General features: G+C 71.5%; 9 protein-coding genes across 9 annotated transcripts; 6 read left to right on the forward strand and 3 right to left on the reverse strand.

Moving 5' to 3' along the window:
• Positions 1 to 3,136: 3,136 nt before the first annotated feature.
• On the reverse strand, positions 3,137 to 5,006 carry MICPUCDRAFT_47906 (uncharacterized protein; the record flags this gene model as incomplete). Its single annotated transcript, XM_003060636.1, has 2 exons — positions 3,137 to 4,844; positions 4,966 to 5,006. 2 exons carry the CDS (start codon positions 5,004 to 5,006, stop codon positions 3,137 to 3,139), a joined length of 1,749 nt encoding a protein of 582 aa, XP_003060682.1.
• Positions 5,007 to 5,363: 357 nt separating this feature from the next.
• Positions 5,364 to 6,011, forward strand: TRX_4 (uncharacterized protein; the record flags this gene model as incomplete). The annotated part of the gene is made up of 2 exons (XM_003060336.1): positions 5,364 to 5,555; positions 5,721 to 6,011. 2 exons carry the CDS (start codon positions 5,364 to 5,366, stop codon positions 6,009 to 6,011), a joined length of 483 nt encoding a protein of 160 aa, XP_003060382.1.
• Positions 6,012 to 6,165: 154 nt separating this feature from the next.
• MICPUCDRAFT_60135 (uncharacterized protein) lies at positions 6,166 to 9,708 on the reverse strand (the record flags this gene model as incomplete). The annotated part of the gene is made up of 1 exon (XM_003060637.1): positions 6,166 to 9,708. The coding sequence occupies one exon, from the start codon at positions 9,706 to 9,708 to the stop codon at positions 6,166 to 6,168; it is 3,543 nt and encodes a 1,180-aa protein (XP_003060683.1).
• Positions 9,709 to 9,904: 196 nt separating this feature from the next.
• Positions 9,905 to 12,252, forward strand: MICPUCDRAFT_60136 (uncharacterized protein; the record flags this gene model as incomplete). Its single annotated transcript, XM_003060337.1, has 2 exons — positions 9,905 to 11,044; positions 11,116 to 12,252. 2 exons carry the CDS (start codon positions 9,905 to 9,907, stop codon positions 12,250 to 12,252), a joined length of 2,277 nt encoding a protein of 758 aa, XP_003060383.1.
• A 549-nt stretch (positions 12,253 to 12,801) lies between these two features.
• Positions 12,802 to 13,272, forward strand: MICPUCDRAFT_19463 (uncharacterized protein; the record flags this gene model as incomplete). Its single annotated transcript, XM_003060338.1, has 1 exon — positions 12,802 to 13,272. A coding segment is annotated over one exon (471 nt), but the record flags the coding sequence as incomplete, so codon positions are not given.
• A 639-nt stretch (positions 13,273 to 13,911) lies between these two features.
• Positions 13,912 to 15,387, forward strand: MICPUCDRAFT_69078 (uncharacterized protein; the record flags this gene model as incomplete). Its single annotated transcript, XM_003060339.1, has 1 exon — positions 13,912 to 15,387. The coding sequence occupies one exon, from the start codon at positions 13,912 to 13,914 to the stop codon at positions 15,385 to 15,387; it is 1,476 nt and encodes a 491-aa protein (XP_003060385.1).
• A 305-nt stretch (positions 15,388 to 15,692) lies between these two features.
• Positions 15,693 to 16,637, forward strand: MICPUCDRAFT_5376 (ATP-binding cassette superfamily; the record flags this gene model as incomplete). The annotated part of the gene is made up of 2 exons (XM_003060340.1): positions 15,693 to 15,797; positions 15,888 to 16,637. Coding segments are annotated over 2 exons (855 nt in total), but the record flags the coding sequence as incomplete, so codon positions are not given.
• A 757-nt stretch (positions 16,638 to 17,394) lies between these two features.
• Positions 17,395 to 18,147, forward strand: MICPUCDRAFT_69081 (uncharacterized protein). The gene has a single exon (XM_003060341.1). The coding sequence runs from the start codon at positions 17,536 to 17,538 to the stop codon at positions 18,064 to 18,066; it is 531 nt and encodes a 176-aa protein (XP_003060387.1). The 5' UTR covers positions 17,395 to 17,535; the 3' UTR covers positions 18,067 to 18,147.
• An 88-nt stretch (positions 18,148 to 18,235) lies between these two features.
• Positions 18,236 to 21,396, reverse strand: MICPUCDRAFT_40960 (uncharacterized protein; the record flags this gene model as incomplete). The annotated part of the gene is made up of 3 exons (XM_003060638.1): positions 18,236 to 19,055; positions 19,348 to 19,942; positions 20,094 to 21,396. 3 exons carry the CDS (start codon positions 21,394 to 21,396, stop codon positions 18,236 to 18,238), a joined length of 2,718 nt encoding a protein of 905 aa, XP_003060684.1.
• Between the last annotated feature and the right edge of the window lie 2,563 nt (positions 21,397 to 23,959).

Here is a 23,959-nt window from a genome sequence, read left to right on the forward strand (position 1 = left end):
GACGACGACGACGACGCCTCGAACGCGACCGCGGACGACGTCGCGCCGACCGCGAACGGCACGCCGCGGATGTCCCTCGACGTCATCGAGCGCGGCGGCGTCACCCCGGAACAGTACGCGGAGGAGGAGGAGCTCCGCGAGCGCCTGGAGGAAGAGCTCGCGATGGTGCAACGGATGTCCCCGCTCACGGACATGAGCCCTCTGAGCGTCGCGACGGACGGCGCGCGGGCGATGTCGCCGCCGGAATTCGACGCCTCGCCCGCGATCGTCGTGCGAAAGTCGAACGCGTCGTCCGGGTTTGGCGGCGGCGGCGACGACGACGACAAAGAGAACGGCTCGCCCGAGTACGACGCCGGCGCTGTCGAGGCGGCGGCGTTCAACGCGAGCCCGAGCCCGCCGTCGGCCTCCCCGAGAGACGTCCGCGTCGGCCTTCGAGAGTCATCGCGCTCGCCGAACGTGGAGAACGGCGACGACGCGAGCGGCGCGGGGGGGAGGGCGCCGGAGGCTGCGGCCGCGGGGGGCGCCGCGTACGCCGTCGCGGTGACGGCGAAACAAACCCCAAAGTACCACGGCGCGCTGTTCAACTCCGTCGGCTCCCCCGGGACGGTGCCGTACGAGCGCAAGACCCCGGGGACGAACAAGAACGTCAGCTTCGGCGGGAAAGGCGGCGCGGACGCGCGCGAGGGGACCGCGCAGAAGGCGATGATGTCCCCGCTGCCGATTTCGAAATCCGTCCTCGAACGCATCGACGCGCTCGGGCCCGAGATGCAACCGATGCAGCGGTACATGCTCTTCGCGGGCATCGTGCTCGACTTTTACGCCAAGACGCAGCTCATACGCGAGCTGAACCGGTTCGCCGCGGGGAAGTCCTGGGTCTGGTTCAGCATGGTGTTCATCTTTTTTCTTCTCTCCGGGTCGTGCACGTGCGCGTACTGGCTCCTGCACTACCCGATGCCGTCCAAGGCGGAGATCGAGGCGTCGAAACAAAAAGGCGTCCCGAAAGTGTTCGGGTTCACGAAAGTGGACTTCAAATTCATCGTGAGAAACGCCGGCGCGGTGTTCAGCATGCTGCAGCTCGGGACCGCGTTCGCGGCGTGGCGCGCGCTTCGAACGAACGACCTCCGTCAACGCAAAGCGGAGATGGACCTCCGCGGGATGCAACTCGTGGACACCGTGTTCCTCCTCCTCCCCGTCGCGACGCTTCAGGCGTACGTCGGCATGGCGTGCAGCGGGCCGAGACTGGAGTGTCCCGGACGCGACGGCTTCGACGCGTGGCTCTTCTTCGCCGTCGTCGGCGCGATCACGTCCGCGACGCTGTGCTTCGTGACGTTGGACCTGCACGAGAAGCCGCCGAACATGACGTGGAAGACGTATTGGGCCGCGCACAAGGCGCACCTCTCCGAGATGGCGGCGAAGACGACGTTCCGGTTCCTGGAGCTCAGCGCGCGTATAACGACGATCGCGCTCATGGCGGCTGCGACCGGCGGGTGGATCTTCATGATCTTTTTCATGCACGCGACACTCACGCTGACCGCGCTCAAGTGGTGGCCGAAGATCGTAAAGGGCGGCGTCCCGGATCGTAAAATCTGGGAGAAGATCTGCGCGAGGCGGGACGTCAAGATCGGCAAGCGGACGTTCCGCCTGCCCGTGCTCGACGACATGAAGCTCCTGTGCGCGACGATGATCTGGCCGCCGTCGTGCTTCATCGCGAACGCGACGGACAAGAACGGACGCTTCTGGTGGCGATCGAAATCGTGCCCGCGAAAGTCGTTCCTCTCCTTGGACCGCGCGGATGCCATCTTCCCGCTCCCCGCGGTGGTCGCTGTGCAAGGTGCGTCCCATCTCACACTGGTTCCCATACGACCGCGTTGGCGTGGTGAACGCCGATCCTTAAGGACTTTTGCCGGCGTCTCTCTCCGCCCACCCCTCGGTTTCAATCCCCGCCCTCGACGCCTTTCAACTCCAACTGAGGCCTTTCAACTCCACCCCGACAGTCTTCGAGGCGATGCTCATGATGATGATCGTCGGGCTGTACATGTCCACGATGGAGCACTACGTCGATTACTACACCGTCACCGTGCTCATCAACTTCGCGTGGCTCGTCTCCGTCGTCGGGTGGATGTCCGCGGCGACGCTGTGGAACCCGTTCCTCCCGGAGGGACCGCCGCTGGGGGTCAAGCCGACGAAGGCGTCCGGGCCGTGGTGGACCGCGATGAAAGGTCCGCGGCCGGACAAGGACGGCGGCGTTCACGGCGGCGGCGGCGACGACGACGCCTCGCGCGGCGTCGAGCCCCAACACGCGGGGATGCCGACGAACACGGTGTCCTGGGACGTCCAGAACAAAGAGTTCGTCTCGCGCGGTCCGTCGGGTGTGACGGCGTCCGTGGGCGGGCTGTTCTCGCCGTCCCGCGCGCGCGCCGGGCCGTCCTGCGCGCGCGCCGGGCCGTCCCGCGCGCGCACGCCGGGCGGCGTGAACCCTCGCGGCGCGCAGGTGACGTGCTCGTACGCCGCGGGGACGACGCCGTCGCGCGGGGACTGGTCCACCGCCGCGGCGGGCGCGAAGCCCGGGCATCGACGCGGCGACAGCGGCGGGTCGGGTTTCGGCAGCGGCGGCGGCGAGTCCGACGCGAGCGCCAGCGCCAGCGCGCGCGCGGCGCCGCGCGCGCTCGACTTTCGCGCGAGGGACGCCACCGCGGACGTGTCGTTCTTTCCGGAGACGATCCCGGAGCTACCCACGCCGGAGTACGCCGCCGCGGTGAAAGCCCAAGCGGCGGCGGCGTCCAAGGCGGGGTCGTCGACGGTTTCGTCCGGGGCGGTCCCCGCGGCGGCGCGCGCGTCCGCGGTGTCCACGACGTCGACGGATATTTCTAGGGAGGTGCACGCGACGCTGGACGCCGCGGTCGAGGACGCGACGGCGACGGCGTCGCCGCTGAAGGGGGGCGCGTCCCCGAAGCGCCGAGGCCGAGGCCGGTACTCGGACTCGCCGCTGTCGGACGTCAACCGCTGAAGACGCGAGAAAGAACGCGACGAAGGGCGGGGTTCCATTCCATTCCATTTATTTTGCAAGACCAGCCAGAACGAACGACGTGAGAAGAAGAGAGTGTTCGAAGAACTAATCCGAGACAGACAACATCTCCTATCGATACAACATCTCGCCGCCGCGTCCGCGGCCGCCGCGTCCGCCGCCGTCGACCCCCTTGTCGTATTTGCTCACCGCGTTGATCGCCTCGACTTGCACCAGACGGTTCCCGCGCTCGTCCACCTCGTTCCCCCACCTCTTCGACCTGAGCTCCGGCCGCCGTCGCGCGACGATACCGGCCTCCTCCGCTCTCGACGCCGCGGCCTCGAGCCGCGTCGCGAGGTTCCCGAGAGAGACGAGCGCGCTCGCGCCGACGCACGCGGCGGCGGCGGCGACGACGGCGGGGACGGCGACGACGATCGCCGTCGTCCTCGCCGCGGACCGCAGCGCCCGTCCCACGGACGCCGCCGCGCGCGGGGGCGCCTCCAACAGTTTGGTTTTGGGCGACCTCATGATCTCCTCGTCGGACATTCCGCTCGCGCGCAGGCGCCGGACGTTCGCCCTGGCGTTCTCGACCACCGAATACGCGCCGCGCGCGACGCCGAGCGAAACCGCCGCGCCGCAAATGTACGCAAACTCCCTCGAAAAAATCATCTCGCGGGTCCTGTCCCACGCGCTCCCGCCGCGCGCGTCGCGCCCAAACGGCGTCGGCGACAGCGCGCCGTCGTACGCGCGCTGCGACGCCGCGGTCGGGACGTCCTCCCACAGGCGCTCGATCCCTCGGACGTGCGCGGCGCCGACGACGCCGACGATTCTCTTCGCGCGTCGCGACCGCTGCAGCGAGTGCGCCAAGACCAGGTCGCGGTCCGTCGACAGCGTCTCCATCGTCGCCCACGCCCACTTCTGCTCGCCCTTCTTCGCCGCGTCGCCCTTCATCAGCTTCGTCAGGTCGCCGGAGGTGGCGATCTCCGCCATGACAAAGTCCATCGCGCGCGTCCCGCACTTCCTCAACGTCGCCACGTCGGCGGGGTCCACCTCTCCGCTCGGGTCGAGGACGCCGTACAACGCGCGTTCGACGTCGCCGGGGTTCTCGCACTTCGCCGCGACGATCGCGCGCACGACGCCCTCGCGCCATCGCCTCGGCACCTCCGTCCGTTTGCCCTTCACGAGCACCGCCGCGTCGTCGTCCAGAACCGCCGCCGTCGCGGCGTCGACGCGGCGTCGCTCCGCGTCCTCCTCCTCCTTCCCGCCGCCGCCGCTCGACGACGACGACGCCGCCGCCGCCGCCGCCTCCCTGTCGAGCTTCCACCGCTTCCACGCGTCGTCGCCGTACGTCATCCGGCTCAAGATGCGCGCGAAGATCAGCCGCTCGTCGACGTCGCCGAGGACGACCTGAGCGCCGACGTCCTTCGCCGCGTCCACCGCAGCCAAAAACTCCGCGCCCGGGACGCCCCCCATGACCGCGCCGACGCACGCGTACGCGACGCTCAGCGCCGTGGGTACGAACCCGCCGCTGACGACGACGCGCAGCGCGTCTCCGAACGTCCCCACCTTGTGGTGCGCGGTTCGCGAGCGCGTCGACAGCGCGCGCTCGACGAGCGACGCGAGCCGCCCCGGGCAGAGCTCGATGACGACCGTGTCCGGGCGCTCCGCGAGTATCGCCGCGCGGACGTGGTCCGCGGACGCGCCGCTGACGTGCGCGGTGCCGATGACGTGGACGTCCGCGCCCGTGGTCGGGTGCCGCAGCCGCGCGGTCGGGCCGGGCGCGTCCGCGGCGCGACGACGCGCGTCGTCGCCGTCGAACGCGATGTGCAGCACGGGGACGCTGCGACGACGACGGAGACGGAAGAGGAAGACGGGGGAACGGACGGCGTCGTCAGCGCGCGGACTGGACGCGGAGGCGCGCGCGGCGAGGGAGGAGGAAGCGAGCGAGGACGCGCGCACACCCGCGCGAGGTGTCCACGGACACGCCCTCCGGGAGCGACATGGACGCCGCGCGCGCGCGCGCGCGTCGATCGACGCGGTGTTGTTGGTTCTCTCGGTAAAAGCCCGACCGAGCGTCGCGTCGACGTGCCGTGCGAGCGGTCGGTTGTGGGTTTCGCATCGATACACTCGTAGGGCCTATGCGCGCGTTTCTGGCTGATGAGTGTGTCATCTCATCGGCACGCGGATCGGATTTGCTGGAACTGCCACGTGGGTTCGGTGCAGAACAACGTGCTGATTTATCGCCGTCGACGACGCGCGCGGCACACCGCGACGCGCCGAGACCGACGCCGCACCCCGCACGCTCCGTCGTTTCGTCGCCTCCGACCCCCCCCCCCGTCCGTCCGTCGCACCTCGCGCGATGTCGAGCCTCTCCTGCGCGTCCTCCGCGCGCGTCGGCGTCGCGCTCGGATCCAAGCGCGCGATCCGCGGGTCCGCGCGCGTCGCGCGCGCGTCCGCGCGCGCGTCCAAGCGCGCGTCCAAGCGCGTCAACCTCACGACGCGCGCGGTGAAGGAAGTCGCCGGCGCGGAGTTCAAGGCGGAAGTCCTCGAGGTGCGCGACGACGCGACGCGAGACGGACGGACTATCGCGCCCCGACGTCCCGTCCCGTCCCCGTCTCCGCGGCGGCACTCGCGGTCGACGAAATAAATCGCCATCCGCGATCGATCGCGAAACCGACCTCTCCCTCCCCCCCCATCCTCCCCATCCCCCCCACAGTCCGACGTCCCCGTGCTCGTCGACTTCTGGGCGACGTGGTGCGGCCCGTGCAAGCTCATCAGCAAGGTGGTCGAGAAAGCGGAGGCGGAGTACGATGCGGCGAAGCTCAAGATCGTGAAGATAGAGGTGGACCCCAACCCGGATCTCGTGGAGGAGTTCGGCGTGTACGGGCTGCCCACGGTGATGCTGTTCAAGGACGGGAAGGCGGTGGAAGGGAGCAAACGCGAGGGCGCGATTAACCTCCCGAAGCTGAAGGATCACCTGGAGAAGTTTGGCGTCGCGCAGCCGTGAGCGGAGCGGGCGGCGACTGACGACAAACGGCGGGGCGGTCGTTTTCGTGTACACGTGTAATCTGACGCGATCGACGAGATCAACACCCCCGTCTCTCTCTCTCGCTCGGACGATACGTGTACGCTGCAGCCCTACTGTACGGCGCGAAGGTCGCTCACTTGCGCGGACTCCCCGGCGGCGGGGGCTTCCGCTGGAACAAGTTCTGGAACTGCGCCTTGAGCTGCGCCCCCGGCGCGGGCGCCGTCTGCCTCTCGCGTTCGCGCTCCTGCAGCGTCCTCACCATCTGCGCCAACACGTCGCGCTCTTGACGCACCTCCGCGGCGGCGGCGAGCTCTTCCTCCTTCATGAAGAGTATCTCCTTCGCCGCGTCGAGGTCGCTCTTGAACTTTCGAACTTTCGCGAGCATCTCGGCGTTTTCGGACTTTTCCGAAGACGCCGCGTCGGCGACGGAGCGCTCCGCGTCGGACGCGCGCGCCTCCGCGGCGGCGATGGCGGCGGCGGCGTCCGCCGCCGCCTTCGCGACGGACGCCTCGCTCGCCGCATTTCGCGCGTCCGCCTCGCGCTTCTCCTTCGCCGCCTTCTCCTCCGCGTCTCTCAGCGCGCGCTCGAGGCCCTCGACTTTCGTCTCCAGCTCGGTCGCGCGCGCCGCGTGCGACGCCTTCGCGGCTTGGACGTCCTTCGCTGCGGCGCGCGTCTCCTCCTTCGCCTTCTTCGCCGCGCCGGCTTCCGCCGCCGCAGCCTTCTTCGCCGCGTCCGTCTCCGCGCGCGCCTTCTCCGCGTCTTCGCCCGCCGATTTCGCGGCCGCTTTCGCAGCCTCGGTCTCTGTCGCGGCCGCGGCGGCGGCGTCCTCCGCGGTCTTCAGCGCGGTCTTCAGCACCGCGAGCTCGCCGGAGAGCTCCCCGGTCGCGTCGTCGACGGCGGCTTTCGACTCGGCGATCTCCGCCTCCGCGGCGGCCGCTCTCGTCTCCGCGTCCTCGGCCGCCGACGCGAGCTCGGCCGCCTTCTTCTCCGACGCCGACGCGGTCTGCTCCGCCGTCGTCAGCATCGCGGTCAGCTCGGCGATCTTCGCGTCGAGCTCCCCGGACGTCGCCTTCGCCGACGCCGACGCGGCTCTCGCGGCGTCCGCCTCGGCGGTCGCCTCCTTCACTCTCTTCGCCGCGTCGGACGCGCTCTGCTCCGCCGCCGCCGCGCGTCGCTCCGCTTCGGACGCGCGTCGCTCCGCCGCCTCGAGCGCCGCGGTCGACGCCTCCGCGTTCGCCCCCGCCTCGCCCGCCGCCGCCGCCGCCGCCGCCCTCGCGTCCTCCGCGTCCTTCGCCGCCGCCTTCGCCTTCGCCTCCGCGGCGGCGAGCTCGTTCGCCTTCGCCTCGAGCGTCGCCGCGGACGACTTGAGCTCGGATTTCGCCGCGGCGAGTTCCTCCGCGGCGGCGGCGCGCGCGGAGGTCGCCGCGGCCTCGACGGATTTGATCTCCTCGCGGAGCGTCTCGACCTCGTCGTTCGACGCCTTCTTCGCCGCGTCCGACGCCGCCGCCGCCGCCTCCGCGCGCTCGAGCTTCGTCGCGAGGTCGCCGCTGGACGCCTCCTGCGCCTTCTTCGACGCGTCGAGCGCGGCGGTCGCGTCCGCGGCGGCGGCGGCGGCGGCGGCGAGTTTTCCCCGAAGGTCCTCCGCCTCCGTCGCCTCCGTCGCCGCCGCCGCGCGCGCGGCTTCGATCTCCATCCCGAGCTCGATCACCTTGTGCCGTTCCGCGCCCAAGGCGCTCTCCAGCGCCTTGATCTTCTCCGCGATGTCCGCGCCCGCGGTCTCCGTCGCCTTCGCGCGCGTCGCCGCGTCGGCGTCCGCCGCGGCGCGGAGCTTTCGAATCTCCTCCGCGCGCGCCGCCGTCTCCGCGGCCGCCTCGGCGCGCGCGTCCTCCGCCGCCGCCGCCTCTTTCGTCTTCTCCGCGAGCGCCACCTGCGCCGCCTCCAGCGCCCGCTGCGTCTCCGCGACCTTCACGTCGCGTTCTTCCCCGGAAGAAGAAACGCTCGCTTCCATGGCGTTTAACTCCGCCTGCGCGTTGGACGCCTTCTCCTCCGCCGCGGCGACGGACGCCTCTGCGGTTTTCAAAGCGTCGCGCGTCTCCGACAGCCGCGCCTCGAGTTCCGCCGTCTTCGCGCTCAGCTCGGCGGTCTTCTTCGCGCCGAGCTCGAGCGCGGCTTTCGCGTCCTTCGCCGCCGCCGCGCTCGCGGTCTTCTCCGCTTTCGTCGCGCGCTCGTCCGCGGCGACGGCGGCGGCTTTCGCGTCGCCCAGCTCTTTCTTCAACGCGCTCGCGGTCGTCGCCGCCGCCGTCGCCGCCGCCGCCGCGGTCGCCGCCGCCGCCTGATGCGTCTTCTCTCTCGTCTCCATCGCGGCCGCGAGCTTCGCGATCTCGCCGTTCGCCTTCGCGAGCTCCTCCGACGCCTTCGCGGCCGCCTTCGCGTCCGCGTCGGCGCGCGCCGTCGCCGCGGAGAGCTCCGCCTCGAGCGTCTGAATCCGCGACGCGAGCTCCGCCGCCGCCGCCTTCCCGTCGTCCGCCGGGCTCGAGACGTCGAGAAGCGGAGGCGGCGGCGGCGCCGCGACCGCGACGGACTCCTCCGCGGCCGCGAGAGACAGCTCGAGCTCCGCGACGCGCGCGCGCAGCGACGCGGTCTCGTTCTCCGCCGCCGCGGAGGCCTTCGCCTCCGCCGCCGTCGCCGCCGCCGTCGCCTCCGCCTCGACGCGCGCGCGCTCCGCCTTCTCCGCGCGCTCGGTCGCCTCCGCGGCGTTCTTCTCCGCGGACACTCGCGCCACCTTCTCCGCGCCCACCGCGAGCTCAAGCGCGCTCTGTCGCTTCTCGTTCACGGCGCGTTCCTCCTCCGCGGCGGCGCTCTGTCTCTTCATCGCGACCCACTGCTCCGACGCCATCGCTCGCACGCTCTCCTTCTCGCGCGTCGCGGCGTCCGCGTCGTCCTTCGCCGCGCGCGTCGCCGCCTCCGCGTCGTCCTTCTCCGCGCGCAGTCGCGCGGCCTCCTCTTGCAGCCGCGCGAGCGCGAGGCGCAGCGCGTCGTCTTGTTTTGACGACGCCGGCGACGGCGCCGGGGGGGCGGACGACGCCGACGCCGTCTGCGGAGGAGGAGGAGGAGGAGGAGGAGACGGCGCGGGAGGCGGCGTCGCCGGCGCCGCCGCGGGCGCGGGCGCGGGCGGCGTCAGCGGCAGCGGCTCCGGCGCCGGATCCGGATCCGGATCCGCGGTGGACAGGTCGATCTCGGTCATCCCGTCGTCGGGGGACCCCGGCGTCGCGTCGCTCGCGGCCGCGCGCGGCGCGTCGTCGCGCGATGGCGATGGCGGGCGCGCCCTCGCGAGTCTGGACTCGTCGAACGGCGACAGCGGCGCGCTCGTGGGCTCGCCGCCGGAGAGCAAGTCCCCGATGTCGATGACGCCGGGGACGGCGTCGGAGTACGCCGGCGGCGGGCCGTCCGGCGGCGGCGCTTCCGATCCGTCCTCCGGCGGTCGCGGCTGCTGCTGCTGCTGCGGCTGCGACGCCTTCTTGTTCACGGGAGATAGGAACTTGTTCTCGCCCTTCGCCGGCGTCGCGCCGGCGCCGCCGGAGCTCCGCATCGACTTCGCCTTGTCCGCGGCGGCTTTCGCGTTTCTGGACGCGGCCTCCGCGGCGGCCGCGGCCGCTGCCTTGGCCTTCGCGAACATCCTGGCGGAGGCGCGCGCCGCGATGTGACGAGGGCCCGCGACGACGACGAGTCTAACTGAACGAATAAACGCAGCTCGTCGCGCGCGCTTCTCGATCGTTTCAAAAGTCGTCGGACGATCACACGGGAGGGGCCCCCCGACGGCGACCCGCGCGACCCCCCGAGAGTCGACCCCTCCGCGGCGCGGCGATCACGCGATGTCGTCCCCCGACCCCGACTTCGCGCCGCCGCCGAAGATGACGAAAGAGCAGCACGCGCGCGCGATACGCGCGGATCGAGGCGCGGACGACCCGGAGCGATCGCTCCTCGACGCGCTGGACGACTACGTCGTCCTGTGCGGCGGCGAACCGCTCGAGGACGGGTGGCGCGTGGACATGAAGATGCGCCTCAACGGCGCGTCCGAGGGGACGTACGACGTGTATTACTTCAACCCCGAGGGCGTGCGGTTCCGATCGCGCGCGGAGGCGGTCCGACACCTCGGCCTTCGTCCGATCGCCGCGCCGAAGCACGCGTCCAAGTCGCAGCCCGCGCGCGGCGGGAAGGGCGGCGACCGCGACCGCGTCCCCGCGTTCGCGCCGACGCCGCCGGAGACGCCGGAGACGATCCCGGACGTGATGTCGCGCGCGGACGCGGCCGCGAGCGCGGCGACGAGGAAGGAGACGCGATGCCCGTTCGCCGCCGCGGAGGGCGTCGTCGTCGTGGACCTGGGCGTCGTGGACGCCAGGCGCGGGTACCACGACGCGACGCACGTGTACCCGGTCGGGTACAAGACGGAGTGGAACAACGCGGACGGCAGCGCGACGTTCATCTCCGAGGTCGTGGACCCGGACGCGGAAGAGGGCGGCGGTACAGCTGGCGGCGGTACAGCTGGCGGCGGAAAGAAAAAACCGAGGGACGCGCCGAAGTTCCGCGTCACGCGCGTCGTGAAACCCCCGTCCTCTAAACCGTCCACCGCCGACGCGGGCGAGCCCACGCCCGCGCCGCCGCTTTCAACGCCGCCGCCGCTCGTCGTCGAGGCGTCGACGCCGCTCAAGGCGTGGGCGAAGATGGTCATCGCGTCCAACGCCGGGGAGACGAGACGCAGCGCCGGCACCGCCGATCGCTTCTGTCTCGACGACGTCGTCGTGTTGCGACAGCTCGAGCGAGACGCGAACACCGCGGCGCGGTGCCCGGGGTACCAGTACGTCGAGCAGCGAGGCGGGTGGGCGGAGGAGGAGAGCCGACGAGAGCGCGTGAAGCTGCACGTGAACAGAGAGCTCCTGCGCGCGCTGAAACACGCCGCGGAGGCGCAGGCGCGTTCTTTTTTCGATGCAAAATCACCCACCCACCGCTCATCGGTTTCTTCTATCGACATTCGATCGCGTCCCCTTTCGACTGACCGATGAACACGTTTCGTCGCGGCCTGCAGAAAGAGGCTACGGAACGCGCGGCGTCGAAGCGGCCGCCGCTGTCCAAGGAGGCGAGGGACGCGCTCGAGGTTCGCAAGGTGATGGACCGAATGGTATCGCGCGTCGCGGGCGGCGTCGCGGGCGGCGCCAAGCGCGCGCTCGCGGAGGAGGCGCGGCGCGCGGACAAGGCGGAACGCGACGCGAAGCGCGAACGCGAGCGCAGAGAGCGAGAGGCGGCGAAGGAGCGCGAACGCGCCGAGCGGGAGGCGACGCGCGAACGCGAAAAGGCGGAGCGCGAGGCGGCGAGAGAGCGCGAGAAGAAGGAGAAGGAGGAGAAGCGCGAGGCGGCGAGGATACAGCGCGAGAAGGACAAGGAGATCGAGGCCGCGGCGAGGGCGGCGGCGAAGGAGCGGTCGGCGGCGGAACGCGAGAAGAAGAGAGAGGAGGACGCCGCCGCCGCGCGCGCGGAGAAGGAAGCGGAAAAGAAGGCGGGGCTGTGGTTGCACGGCGTCGCGCCGCGCATTCCGGACGACGCGGACGGCGGCGCGGGGCCGTCTACGCCGCCGCCGCTAGCGAGTGAGATCGCGACGTTCGCGGCGGGGACGGGGACGGGGACGGGGACGGATCCCGCGTCGCCGCCGCGGCGCGTCGGCGACTTGCTCGAGGTGTGGTCCTTCGTCGATCGATTCAAAGACGTCCTCTTCGCCGAGCGCGGGAAAGAGCTCGACGCGACCGGGTCGTCCAAGCGATCTTGCAAGCGATCCGGCGGCGACGACCGCGCGCCCGCGGAGGCGGCGCCGCCGACGCCCGCGGCGCTCGCCGCCGCGCTCGTGTCCGGGGACGAAGCGTGCGGCGCCGCGCTCGTGGGCGCGCTCCTCGCGCCGCTTCTCGCGTCGCACGCGGCGACGACGACGGCGGCGCTGCTCGCGGACGCGCTCGCGCTGACCCCTCCCACGGACGCGCAGACCGCGATTCCCGGAGGCGCGTGGGAAGAGACGCTGCGGCGGTACCTCAGAGGCGCGGCGGCGGCGTGCGAGCTCCCGCCCGAGGCGCACTGGAACAGGTACGCCGCGGACGCGAGCGAGGTGGTGTGCAAGGTGCGTTCTACACACTGGTCCCCATACGACCGCGTTGGCGTGGTGAACGCCGATCCTTAAGGACTTTTGCCGTGGTTTCTCTCCTCCCACCCCTCGGTTTCAATCCCCGCCATCGACGCCTTTCAACTCCGCTTCTGACGCCTTTGAACTCCACCCCGACATCGCTTCGTATGGACAATTACCCTCAAGTGGGTGCTCACGGGGGGGCCGACGGCGATGCCGACGCCGCCGGACACGGGCGCGGCGATGACCCCCGCGGCCGCCGCGACGCTCGCGGCGACGATGGAGTCGTTGCCCAAGCCGGAGCCGGCGCTGAGCGCGCGCGCGGACGCGGAGGCGATGGCGGCGTGCGAGACGGAGCTGTACGCGCGCGGGGGGGACGAGACGAGCGGCGGCGGGGAGCGGGAGAGGCGAAGGCGCGCGGCGCATGTCGCAGCGACGGCGGCGTCTTCTCCCGCGACGCACGCGATCCGGCAGTCCGTCCGCGCGCTCGCGCACAGCGAGAAGCACCGCCACCCCGCGCTGTCGAAGGCGACGATGAAGAGGGAGGGCGCCGCGGCGTCGGCGGTGCCTTTTTACGCCGCCGTCGCCGCGGGCGGCGGCGCGGCGATGGCGGCGCGCGCCAAGTACCCGAGGACGACGGGGTACGAGATTTTGGATCAGCGCGCGAGAGCGGGGGTGTACGCGGTGGCGAATCTCGCGTCCGGGTGCGGCAGCGACGCGATATGTCGCGCGGACGCGGGCGAGTGCGGCGACGTCGTCGCGAGCGCGGGGGCGCCGGATCGACTCGTCTCCTCCGTCGTGACGTCTAAGATCGAACGAGCGACGCAACGGGGCAAGCCGGAGGGAAAAGGCGAGAACGGCCTCGTGACCTTACCCAGCGGGACGTACCCGCTCTTCGGCTCGGACGCGAGCGCGCTCCCGAGATGCGCGTGGGACGAGGGGTGCTCCGTGTGCGGCGGCGACATCGCCGCCGGTCCCGTGCTTCTCTGCGACGACTGCGACGGCGAGTACCACTGCGCGTGCCTCTCCCCGCCGCTGCCCTCCGTGCCGGACGGCGAGTGGTTCTGCCCCGGGTGCGTCCGCGCGAAGGAGGAGACCGTGGACCCGGACGCCAACGCGATCGGCTCGCTCGCCACCTTGCTCGGGACGCAGTTGCGCGCGGCGTGCGACGGCGACGTCGCGGGCGGGACGAGCGGGCCCGGCGGCGGGTCGACGCGGCGCCGCGCCGCCGACGCGCGGCGGCTGCGCGCGCTCGCCGCGTCGCTGGGCGACCATCGCGCGGCGGACGCGACGACGACGAGAGGCGGCGGCGGGTGGGCGACGCTGTCGCCGTCGGAGCGGCTCGACGTGTTACGCGAGCTGACGTGGCAGCTTCTGGACTCGCCGCTCGTGAGGGGCGTCCTCGAGGTGGGCGAAAAGAAATCGATCGAAGCGCGAGAGGCGCTGCGGTCGCACGTCAGAGACTGGGCGTCGTTCCGTAAGTACGGCGTTCCGAGAGCCGTCTCCAACAAGATCGCGGGGAAAGCGCGCGCGCAGGCGGAAGACGTCGCCGAGGCTGCGGAAGCGGAGGCGGCGGCGATCAAGGCTGAGGCGGACGCGGCGAAAGCCGCCGCCGCCGCCGCCGCGGGGGAAGCGGAAAAAACCGCGGCGGAGGGGGAAACCGAAAATACCGAAAAGACCACCGAAGAGACCGACGCCGACGGCGCGGGCGACGAGATGGACGGCGCGAAAGTCGGCGGCGATAAGGACGGCAAGGGAATCGGCGGCGGACCCGGATCCGGACCGGCGATGAAGTCCTACGCCGTGCGCATGGCCGGCATCGCCGCCGCGAACGACGCGAACCCGGTCATCCCCGAAGCCGAAGGCCGCGCGCGGTGGCAAGCGAAATGGCACGAGCTCGAAGGGAACCTGCGCGCGAACGACCTTCGACTCGATCACCTCGGCGTCGACCGCGACGACGCCGCGTACTGGCTCATCGGCAATTGGGGTCTCGTCGGGAGGCAGCCCTCCGGCGCGGGCGGCGGCGAGGGCTTCAGCATCGGCGGGTTAGGCGGCGTCGCGACGAGCTCGGCGGCGAAGAAGAAGAAGAGGAAATCGACGGACGGCGTCGACGACTCCTTCGACGACGGCGGTGATGTAGACGTCACGATGGAGGACGACGACGACGTCGCGGACGCGAACGCGGACGCGAAGACGCCCGGACCCTCGAGCGGCGGCGGCGGCGGCGGCGAGTACGCGGACAAACCTCCGGACGAATCGATGTGGGGCGTCTACGGCGACGCCGAGAAGGTGGCGACGCTCGCGGCGTCGCTGAACGAAAAAGGCGAGAGAGAAGGGAGTCTGTGGAGCGAGCTGCAGCGGCGGTTCGGCGCGCCGCGCGTCGAGGGTCCGAAGCCGCCGTCGGTCGAATCCGGCGACGAAGACGCCGCGAATCCGGGCGAGGGCGACGCGACCGCGACCGCGACGCCGCCCGCGGACGGCGACTTGGGTCGGACGGCGGACGAGGGACACCCCGGCGCGACGAAGAAGAAGACGAAGCCGCTCGCGCCGCCGCTCCCGCCCATCGACGCCGTCGTCGCCGTCCCGCCGCCGCCGCCGGACGACGGCGCGTGGAAACCGCCGCGCCCCGTCGGCGCCGAAAATTCCGAACCCACCGGCCCGGGCGCCGCGATCGCGGCCGCGCGGACCGAGCTCCTCGCGATCGACGCCGCGCTCCCGGACGACGCGATGTGCCCCGCGAGGGGATCGCAAACGCGTCGAGCGTCGTGGCGTCGCATGACGACGTCGGCGACGGACCCCGCGACGTTGGCGATGTCGTCCGTGCTCCTCGAGGCGTCGCTCGCGAAGAACTGGCTCTCTCCGGCGTGGCTGCCGTGGTCGAACCCCGCGCCCGCGCTGCGCGCGGCGTCGAGAGCGAACGTCTCCGTCGCCGCCGCGGGGGTGCTGATGCGCGCGCACGCGTTGCGGCGGGCCGTCGTGTGGGGCGGCGGCGCGAAGGTTGAAAAGCCGCCGCCGCCGCCGCCGCCGCCGCGGGAGACGCGCGAGGAGCGCGCGGCGCGGCGCGCGAGAGAGGCGATTGGGGAGTGGGAGCGGCCACCGGAGGGGATGGACGCGGACGCGGCGGCGGCGTTGGCGGTGGCGGCGGCGGCGGACGCGGAGGAGAGCGAACGGAAGAGGCGACGCGTCGAGTAGAACGACGGACTGGACGATAGGTCCGGACGACGCGGACAGGACGACGAAGAAAATAACATCCCCTGACGACGCGACGCACTCCAGCCACTACTGTACCCTAAACGTCGCGTCGTCGCACTCATCACATGCACGCTTGAACGATACTCTCGCTCTCGTCCCCCGCGCCCCTCCGCCTCGCGCGACCTCGCCGCTCGCACCGCGCGGGCCCTCGCGTCGCGCGTCGTCCCGCGACGCCGCGCCGCGCGATGACGGCGACGGACGACGCGCCGACCGAAGGTGACGACGAGGTCCCCGACCCGTCGACGCTGCGGATCGTGTCGCTGCTTCCGTCCGCGACCGAGATCGTCGGCGCGCTCGGCCTTCGATCGCATCTCGTCGGCGTGACGCACGAGTGCGACGTCTGCCCCGACGTCGACGGCATGCGCGCGCTGATGGCGTCCGGGAGCGTGAAGCGCGTCACCGCGTCGAGCATGGACCCGCGCGCGATGACCCAGGGCGAGATCGACGCGACGATCAAATCGCACGTCGCCGCGCGTGCGAATGACGACGGCGGCGCGACGACGACGTCGGAAACGACGCTCCCGCCGCTGTACACCCTCGACGACGGCGCGATGACCGACCTCAAACCGACCGTGGTTCTCACGCAGAGCTTGTGCGGCGTCTGCGGGATCACGGAGGGCGACGTCGCGGCGACGGCGACGGCGACCGCCGGCGGCGTCGGCGCGTGCGCCGTCTCCTCCTCGGCGCCGGGAACGCTCGCGGAGGTGGCGGCGTCGATCGAGTCCATCGCGCGCGCGTGCGGGGTTCCGTCGCGAGGCCGGCGCGTCCGCGAGCGGTTCGAGCGCGACCTCAGGGATGTCGAGGCGGCGACACGAAACGGCCGAAAGTCGAGCGTTTTACTGTTGGAATGGATCGACCCCGTGTTTGACGGCGGGCACTGGGTGCCGGGCATGATCGCCGCCGCCGGCGGCGTCCCGCTGTTGCAAACCCTCGAAGGCGCCAAGAGCGCGGAGCGGAGCTGGGACGACGTCGCGGCCGCGGACCCGGACGTCGTCGTCGTCGCGTGCTGCGGGTTCGACCTCGCTCGCAACGCGAAGGACGCGAGAGACGCGCTGAAGACGACGCCGCGGTTCGCGAGCCTTCGCGCGGTTCGCGACGGACGCGCGTTCGCCGTCGACGGGAACCGGTTCTTCGCGCGGCCGTCGCCCGCGCTCGCGGCCGGATGCGCGATCGTGGCGCGGTGCGCGCACGACGACGACGAGGAGATCGCGCGCGCGGTGGAGGCGCTGGAGGTGTACGCGGAGGGCGGGTTGGGAGACGCGTGGGCTCGCGTCGACACGAGCGCGGACGCCGTGAGAAGCGGCGATCCCGCGTCGGCGGCGCGCGAGCGCCCCGCGCCCGCGGTCGCGGACGTCGAGGACGCGTGGGCGGAGATGCACGCGTCCGCGTGCGCGAGAGGCGAGCACACGTACGTGGACCCGTCGACCGGGTACGTCGTCATGACCGCGGTGAAGCTCAAGGCGCGTTCTATACACTGGTCCCCATACGACCCCGTTCGCGTGGTGAACGCCGATCCTTAAGGACTTTTGCCGTCGTCTCTCTCCGCCCACCCCACGCTTTCAATCCCCGCCCTCGGCGCCTTTCAACTCCACCTGACGCCTTTGAACTCCACCCCGACATTCAAGGCGCGCGGGCGGTGTTGCGGCAGCGGCTGCCGGCACTGCCCGTACGCGCACGAATGCGTCCCGGAGGATCGCAGAGCCGCGACGATCCAGGTTCCCGCGCCGCTGCACGTGTCGAGCTCGGGGAACGCGAAGCGCGTCGTCGCGCTGCTGTGGAGCGGCGGCAAAGACAGCTTCCTCGCGCTGCGCGCGATGTTGAGGTGCGTTCTATACACTGGTCCCCATACGACCGCGTCGGCGTGGTGAACGCCGTTCCTTAAGGACTTCGCCCGGCGTTTCTCTCCGCCCACCCCACGCTTTCAATCCCCGCCATCGACGCCTTTCAACTCCAACTGACGCCTTTGAACTCCACCCCGACATTCGCTCGTATGTAACGACCCTGAGACCCGGACCCGGCGGCGGAATTCTCGGCGACGTCGGTCCGAGAGGCGTCGTGCTCGTGACGACGTTCGACGCTCGGACGCGGATGATAGCGCATCAGGACGTGCACGTGCGCGACGTGGAGCGACAGGCGAAGCACTTGGACGTCACGCTGATCGGTGTGCCGCTGCACGGCGGCGGCGGCGCGGGGAGCGACTACGTCGCGCGTCTGAAGCTCGCGGTGGACGTCATCGAAGGGAAGCTGGGATCCGCCGTCGACGCGTTGGCGTGCGGGGATTTACACTTGGAGCACATCCGAAAATGGCGCGAGGACGCGGTCGGCAAGGCGCTCGTGATGAAGCTCGCGTACCCGGTCTGGAGCGACGACGCGCGGTCAAACTACGACGCGTTGCGCGAGGATTTGGACGCCAGCGGCGTGCGGTGCGTCGTGACGGCGGTGACGACAGAGGCGGCGGAGGCGGCGGGCGCCAAAGTCGGCGCGCGGTACGACGGCGATTTGGCGCGGGCGATGAAGGACGCGGGCGTGGACGCGTTCGGGGAGGACGGCGAGTTTCACACGCTCGCGGAGGTGTGGAGCGTGTCCCGCGAGCGCGCGCTCGGGCTGAAGGCGTCGTAGTATATCGTGTCGCCGTATCGCGTTCTGTTCGTTCGCGCCGATACTTTGTACCGAACGAACGCGCGCGTCGCTCGCGTCTACTTCGATTTCGATCGTCCTGTCTGACCGTCCGACCGTCCGACCGTCCGACTGTCCGACTGTCCTGTCCTACCGGAAAGAAACGTTTTTTTCATCCGACGCGGAAACTGTCGGCGATCGCTCGCAAGTCCTTCGCCGCGGTCTTACCCCCCGGCGACGTCGCGTGCACGACGTACATCTTCCCATCGTGCGTCAGCGCGTTCACCGCGACGTACGAAGGCGCGTCGCCGCCGCCGCCGAGGTCGTACGCGAACGTGAACATCTTGCCGCCCTCGCCGCCGCCGCCGCCGCCCGTCGCGCCCTGATCCAACAGCGCCTTCGCGTCGCGCAACATCGACACGTTCGGGACGACCGGCATGTTCTCGACGATGTCTCTCACCGCCTCGACCGTGCTCGGCTCCGTCGCGCGCTCCGGCGGCAGCGGCCACACGGACACGCCGACCGACCCGCCGTCCTCGGTTTGGTAGAGCGCGTCGAGCCCGTACTTTTCCTGTTCCGTGTGCGTCATCGTCGTGCGTCGCAGCGACACGCCGCTCGGGACGTCGAAGCGCCACGTGGACACGGTCTCGACCCACGGGTTCGGGTCCGCGTCGCTCGGGCGCGCGATCGTCGTCGCCGTCGAGGAGGAGGAGAAGGAGGAGGAGGAGGAGGGAAAGGGGGCGGTGCCGTGCGCCTTAAGGTACGCCTCCTCGAAACTCAGCCCCGACGTCGTGTCGAGCTCGTACACGCGCGTCGACGTCGGCCACTTGCGAACGTCGTCGCCGTGCGAGACCTCCGCGACTTTGCACGCGTCGCACGCGTACGCGGGGAGGGAGAGGACGTGCGCGATCCCGAGCGCGGCGCCGGCGATCCACGCGGCGCGTCGGGACGTCGTCGTGGTCGCGTCGTCGTCGTCTCCCGCGCCTAAACCCCTGGGGACGACGGTCGCGGAGACGCGATACGAACGACGGTCGCGGCGCGGGGACGCGACGCGGACGACGCGGAGACGATGCGCGATGGAAGAGTGCATGACGACGAGTCGCGGAGAAGTCGCGCGAGGGAAGAGTGCGCGGCGTCGTGCTCGACGAGCGTCGTCGTCGTCTTCTCTCGAGGTCCAAGGAAGCAGGTCCAAGAACAAACAACACGTCTTCTGATATAAAAAACCGGAAAGGCACCTACAGTCGTCATTTCGCCCAGCTCGTCGTCGCCCCGCGCCCCGCGAACCCGTACATCTTGTAGTGCGAATACCTCTCGTGCGCGGGAAGCGGCACCGTGGGGCTCCGCGTCCGCCCCGCGGTCCCTCGCGTGGACGGGTCCTTCGCCGCGGACGCGTACGCGCGCACTTTCGCGACGACGCGATCCGCGCGCGCTTCGAGGTCGTCGTCGTCGTCGTCGCCGCCGTCGGGGCGCGCCTTCACCGGCGAGCCGGTCGACAAGTCCGCGAGGAGCGACCGCGCGGCGTCGATCGTGCGCTTCGCCTCCATCTCGAACGCGGTCGCGGAGCGCGGCGCGCTGGCGGGGAGCTTCGACGCCGCCGCCGCCGCCGTCGCCGTCGCCGTCGCGGGGCGGCGAGTCGCCGGCGGTTCCACCCGTCGGCGTTCCGCGTCCGCGTCGCCGCCGCCGCGTCGCCGCGCGTCCTGCTCGCGCTGCCTCTGCCGCGACGCGACCGCGATCGCGACAGATTTCTTCGTCGGTCGCACCGTCCACGGGTATCGCACCGCGTCCGCCGCGTCGGCGGCGGCCGCGGCGGCGGCGTTCGTCGCGTCGTCTCCGTCTCTCCGTCTCGACGACGCTCCGGGTTCCGTCCGACCGTTTGGTCCTGGAGTTCATAGGCGTCAGTTGGAGTTGAAAGGCGTCGAGGGCGGGGATTGAAAGCGAGGGTGGGCTCAGAGAAACGCCGGGCAAATTCCTTAAGGAATGACGTTCACCACGCGAACGGGGTCGTATGGGAACCAGTGTATAGAACGCACCCGCGTTCCGAAGCAGCGCCTTCTCCGCCGCGGAGACGCTGATGTCCATCCGCGTGTGCCTGTTCACCGGCGTCCAGAACGACCCGGGCGCGAACGACCCGGAGGCGCTCGCCCGCGCGACGTCGTCGTCGTCGTTGGAGAAACCGCCGCCCACGCGCACGTAGGACGCGCTCCGCGGCCGCCGCCGCGCGTTCGCCGCCGCCGCGGGGGAGCGTCGCGCCGCCGCCTCCGCGGCGCGCTCGATCGCTTCCTCCGCGCGTCGCCGCACGTCGCGGCGGCGACGCGTCGAGACGAACTCGTCGTAGATTGCCGCGTCCTCAGGGGACATCGGGACGCGTCGAGGCTTCCCGAGCGACCGCGGCGGCGTGAGACCAGAGCCGCCGACGCCGCCCGCGGCGCGGCGCTTCCTCGCCGCGAGCGCGCGGTCCATCGCGGGCGTCGCCGTCGCGCGCGGCGGCGTCGCGGGGAGCCGCCCGAGGCGCGCGTCGTCGTCGTCGGAATAAGAACGGCGGCGATCGTTCGGCGTCGGCGTCGGCGGCAGTTCCCCCCGCGGCGCCGGCGCCGGCCGCGCGTCGGCGGCGTCGGCGGCATCGTCGTCGTCCTCCTCCTCCTCGTCCTCCTCCTCCTCTGCCATTGCCGCCGCGTCTTCGAGCGCCTCCCTGAGACGCTCGCGCTCGAGCTCGATGTCGCGCGCCATCGCGCGGAGTTCATCGGACGCGGACGCGATCCGATCCGCGGCGGCGACGGCCGCGGCGCGCGTCGCCGCGGCGTTCGCCTTGAGCGCGGCGCGGCGCGCGGCGTCCGCGGCGATCGTCGCGAGATCGCCCGCGATGTTCGCCTCGATCGCGACGTTCTCGTCCCCCGGGCGAAGGCGCGCGGCGAGCGCGGCGTCCTCCGCGGACTTCCCCGCCGCGGTCGCGACCTCGCTGGCGTGCGCCGCGTGCGCGGCCGCCGCGCGCGCGACGGCGTCGTGCACCTTGGCGGGATCCGCGCACGCGACCGCGGCCGCGACCGCGTCCGTCGCCGCCTTCGCGCTCGCCCACATCCGGTCCTCGTTCGCGTGCAACGTCCCGCGAGCGGGGTTCGCCGCCTCGGGGGAGGCCCCGAGCGCGATGACGTCCGCGGCCGCGCGCGCGGCGTCCACCGCGGACGGGGAGACGCGCGTCGTCGTCGTCGTCGCGGGGGTGGACGCGTCGCGCGACGCGGGCGATCTCGAATTCGATCTCTTCTTCCCCGGCGTGGTGAGCTCCTTCACCGCCTCGCGCGGCGACACGAGGACCGCGGCCTCGGTCGCGGCGGCCATCGCGGCAGCCTTGGACGCCGCCGCGCGATCTCTCCGTCGCGGCGCGTCCGCGGCGCCGTACATCTCTCCACTCCACTCTGGGCGTGAGCCGACGCGCGGTTCAAACTGATGACAACCTCTCCGACTTTTCGCGCGCTCTCTTCGCTTCGTCGCGTCCGCATCGATCGAGCTCGATCCGCGCGTCGCGTCGCTCCGCGATCAGACCGCAGATCGCGGACGACATGGCGACCTCCGCGGAGCGCCGCGCCGCGCGAGGGAACCGATGGGGCCCTAAACTCTCCGCGGTCCCGCCCCCGCCGGCGCCGCCCGGCGGCGGCGCCGCGTCCACCGCGCTCGTCGCGACGACGACGACGACGGACGACGCGGACGCGTCCAATAAGCCGAAACGCCGTCGCTCGCGCTGGGAGCCCGCGGAGGACGCCGCCGCGGCCGGGCGCGTCACCGCGGTCGCGTCGTCCGACGGCATCGGCGGCGCACTCGTCCTCCCCGGCGGCCTCGCCGTCCGCCTCCCCGCGACGATGATCGGCGAGGACGCCGCGCCCGCGGACGCGACCGAGGAGATCAAGTCCAAGTTCGCCGAGCTCGCGCGCATCAACCGCCGGATGCTCGCGCACCTGCCGTTCGACGAGCGCAGCGAGCGGTCGCGATCTCCCTCCCCGGAGCCCATCTACGACGCGAACGGCGTGCGCCAGAACACGCGCGAGGTGTTGGACAAGGAGAAGTACCACACGCGACGGATGGAGCTCGTGGAGCAGCTCGTCGAGTGCTGCCCGGGGTTCGTCCCGCCGCCGGATTACAGGCCCGCGAAGAAGAGCCGAAAGATCTTCATCCCGGTGGCGAAGCACCCGGGGTACAACTTCTTCGGCCTGATCATCGGCCCGAGAGGGAACACGCAGAAGCGCATGCAGGCGGAGACGAACACGAAGATCGCGATACGGGGCAAGGGCAGCGTGAAGGAGGGCGCCGCGCGAGGGCCCACCGGCGGCGGCTTGCAACCGGGCGAGGCGCGTGCGATTTTTTTTACGCCGGCGCCAGCTGGCGACCGCGTCGGACTCGAGGACTTCGCCCGTCGCGCGTTCGTCGTGTTTATCTCCGCCCGCCCCTCGCTTCATTCGATTACGACGCGCCGCGACGCCTCACGACGCCGTCTGACGCGCCCCTGAACTCCACCCCGACGTCCTAAACCCTCCCCTCGACCCTCAGGACGAGCCCATGCACGTGTACGTGGAGGGCACCACGCAAAAAGACGTCGACGCCGCCGCGGCGATGATCGAGAAGCTGATCGTGCCCGTGGACGAGGACGTGAACGATCACAAGCGCATCCAGCTCAGGGAGCTCGCGCTCCTGAACGGGACGCTGCGCGACGACAACTTTCTCGACATGCGCGCGAAGCGGGACGAGGAGGACGCCGGTTTGTACGCGCTCCCCGCGGACGTCGCCGCGAGAGCATCCGCGCAGTACCAAAAGGACGTGGACAAGGTGCACGGCGCCGGCGCGGGCGGGGCGATGGACAACGCGTACGGGGACTTCCTCGCGGAGCTCGGGGTGGCGAACACGGGGGCGGGGGCGCCGGGGGCTGGGGGCGTCCCGGGCGCGAGAGCCGGGCTGGGTTTCGCGGGCGGCGACGGGCGCGGCGGGAGCGTTAACGAGGTGGATCGAAGGAAGTGTTACGTCGGGCATCTCGGCCCGAACACGACCACGGAAGAGATGGTGAAGCTGTTCGGGAAGTTCGGGGACATCACGCAGGTGGACGTCATCCCCGACCGCGAGCGAGAGATCAACTGCAAGGGGTTCGCGTTCGTCACGTTCTCCGCCGAGGAGGCGGCGCGCGCCGCAGCGGCGGAGATGAACTCGTACTACCACGACGGCCGCACGATCGAGTGCCGGGTCAAATCCGATCCGCGCCCTCCCCCGGAACAGCGCGCGAAACCCCCGGAGACGCCCGAAAACAACGACGCGAAGCTCTACGTCGCGTACATGCCGTTCTCGTACGGCGCGGACGAGCTGCGCGCGATGCTGTCGCAGTACGGGCTCGTCGTCGACGCGAAGGTCATCGTGGACCGGGAGACGGGGAAGTCGCGCGGGTTCGGGTTCGCGCAGATGATGGACGCCGCGCAGGCGCAGGCGGCGATCGCGCACCTCAACGGCGTGTTCTTCGAGGGGAAGCAGATGGTCGTGCGGATCGCGGGGCAGCAGAACCGCCCCGGGATGGGGGGCGCGATCGGGGCCGGCGCGACCGGGGCGCCGCAAGCTGGCGTCGGCGCGCCGGTGGGCTACGCGCAGCACCCCGGCTACCCCGCGGCCGCCGCGTACGGCGGATACCCCGCCGTCGCGCCGGGCGCCGACCCCTACGCCGCGTACGCCGCGTCGTACGGAGGGTGGGACGCGCAGCAGGACGCCGCGCGGTGGGCGGCGGCGGCGCAGGTGGCCGCGGCGGACCCCGCCGCCGCGCGCGCCGCCGCCGCCGCGGGCGACCCGTACGCGGCGTATTACGTCCAGCAGGCGGACATGATGGCGGCGGCCGCGGGGGGCGTGGGCGTGGGTGTGGGTGACCCGTACGCGG

The sequence above is a fragment of the Micromonas pusilla genome (genome assembly GCF_000151265.4).
Source record: "Micromonas pusilla CCMP1545 genomic scaffold MICPUCscaffold_8, whole genome shotgun sequence".
In the NCBI taxonomy this organism is placed as follows: domain Eukaryota; kingdom Viridiplantae; phylum Chlorophyta; class Mamiellophyceae; order Mamiellales; family Mamiellaceae; genus Micromonas; species Micromonas pusilla.

Coding starts and splice junctions, on each gene's coding strand:
- MICPUCDRAFT_69081 (XM_003060341.1), top strand. CDS start 17,536: ATGATAGCGCATCAGGACGTGCACGTGCGCGACGTGGAGCGACAGGCG.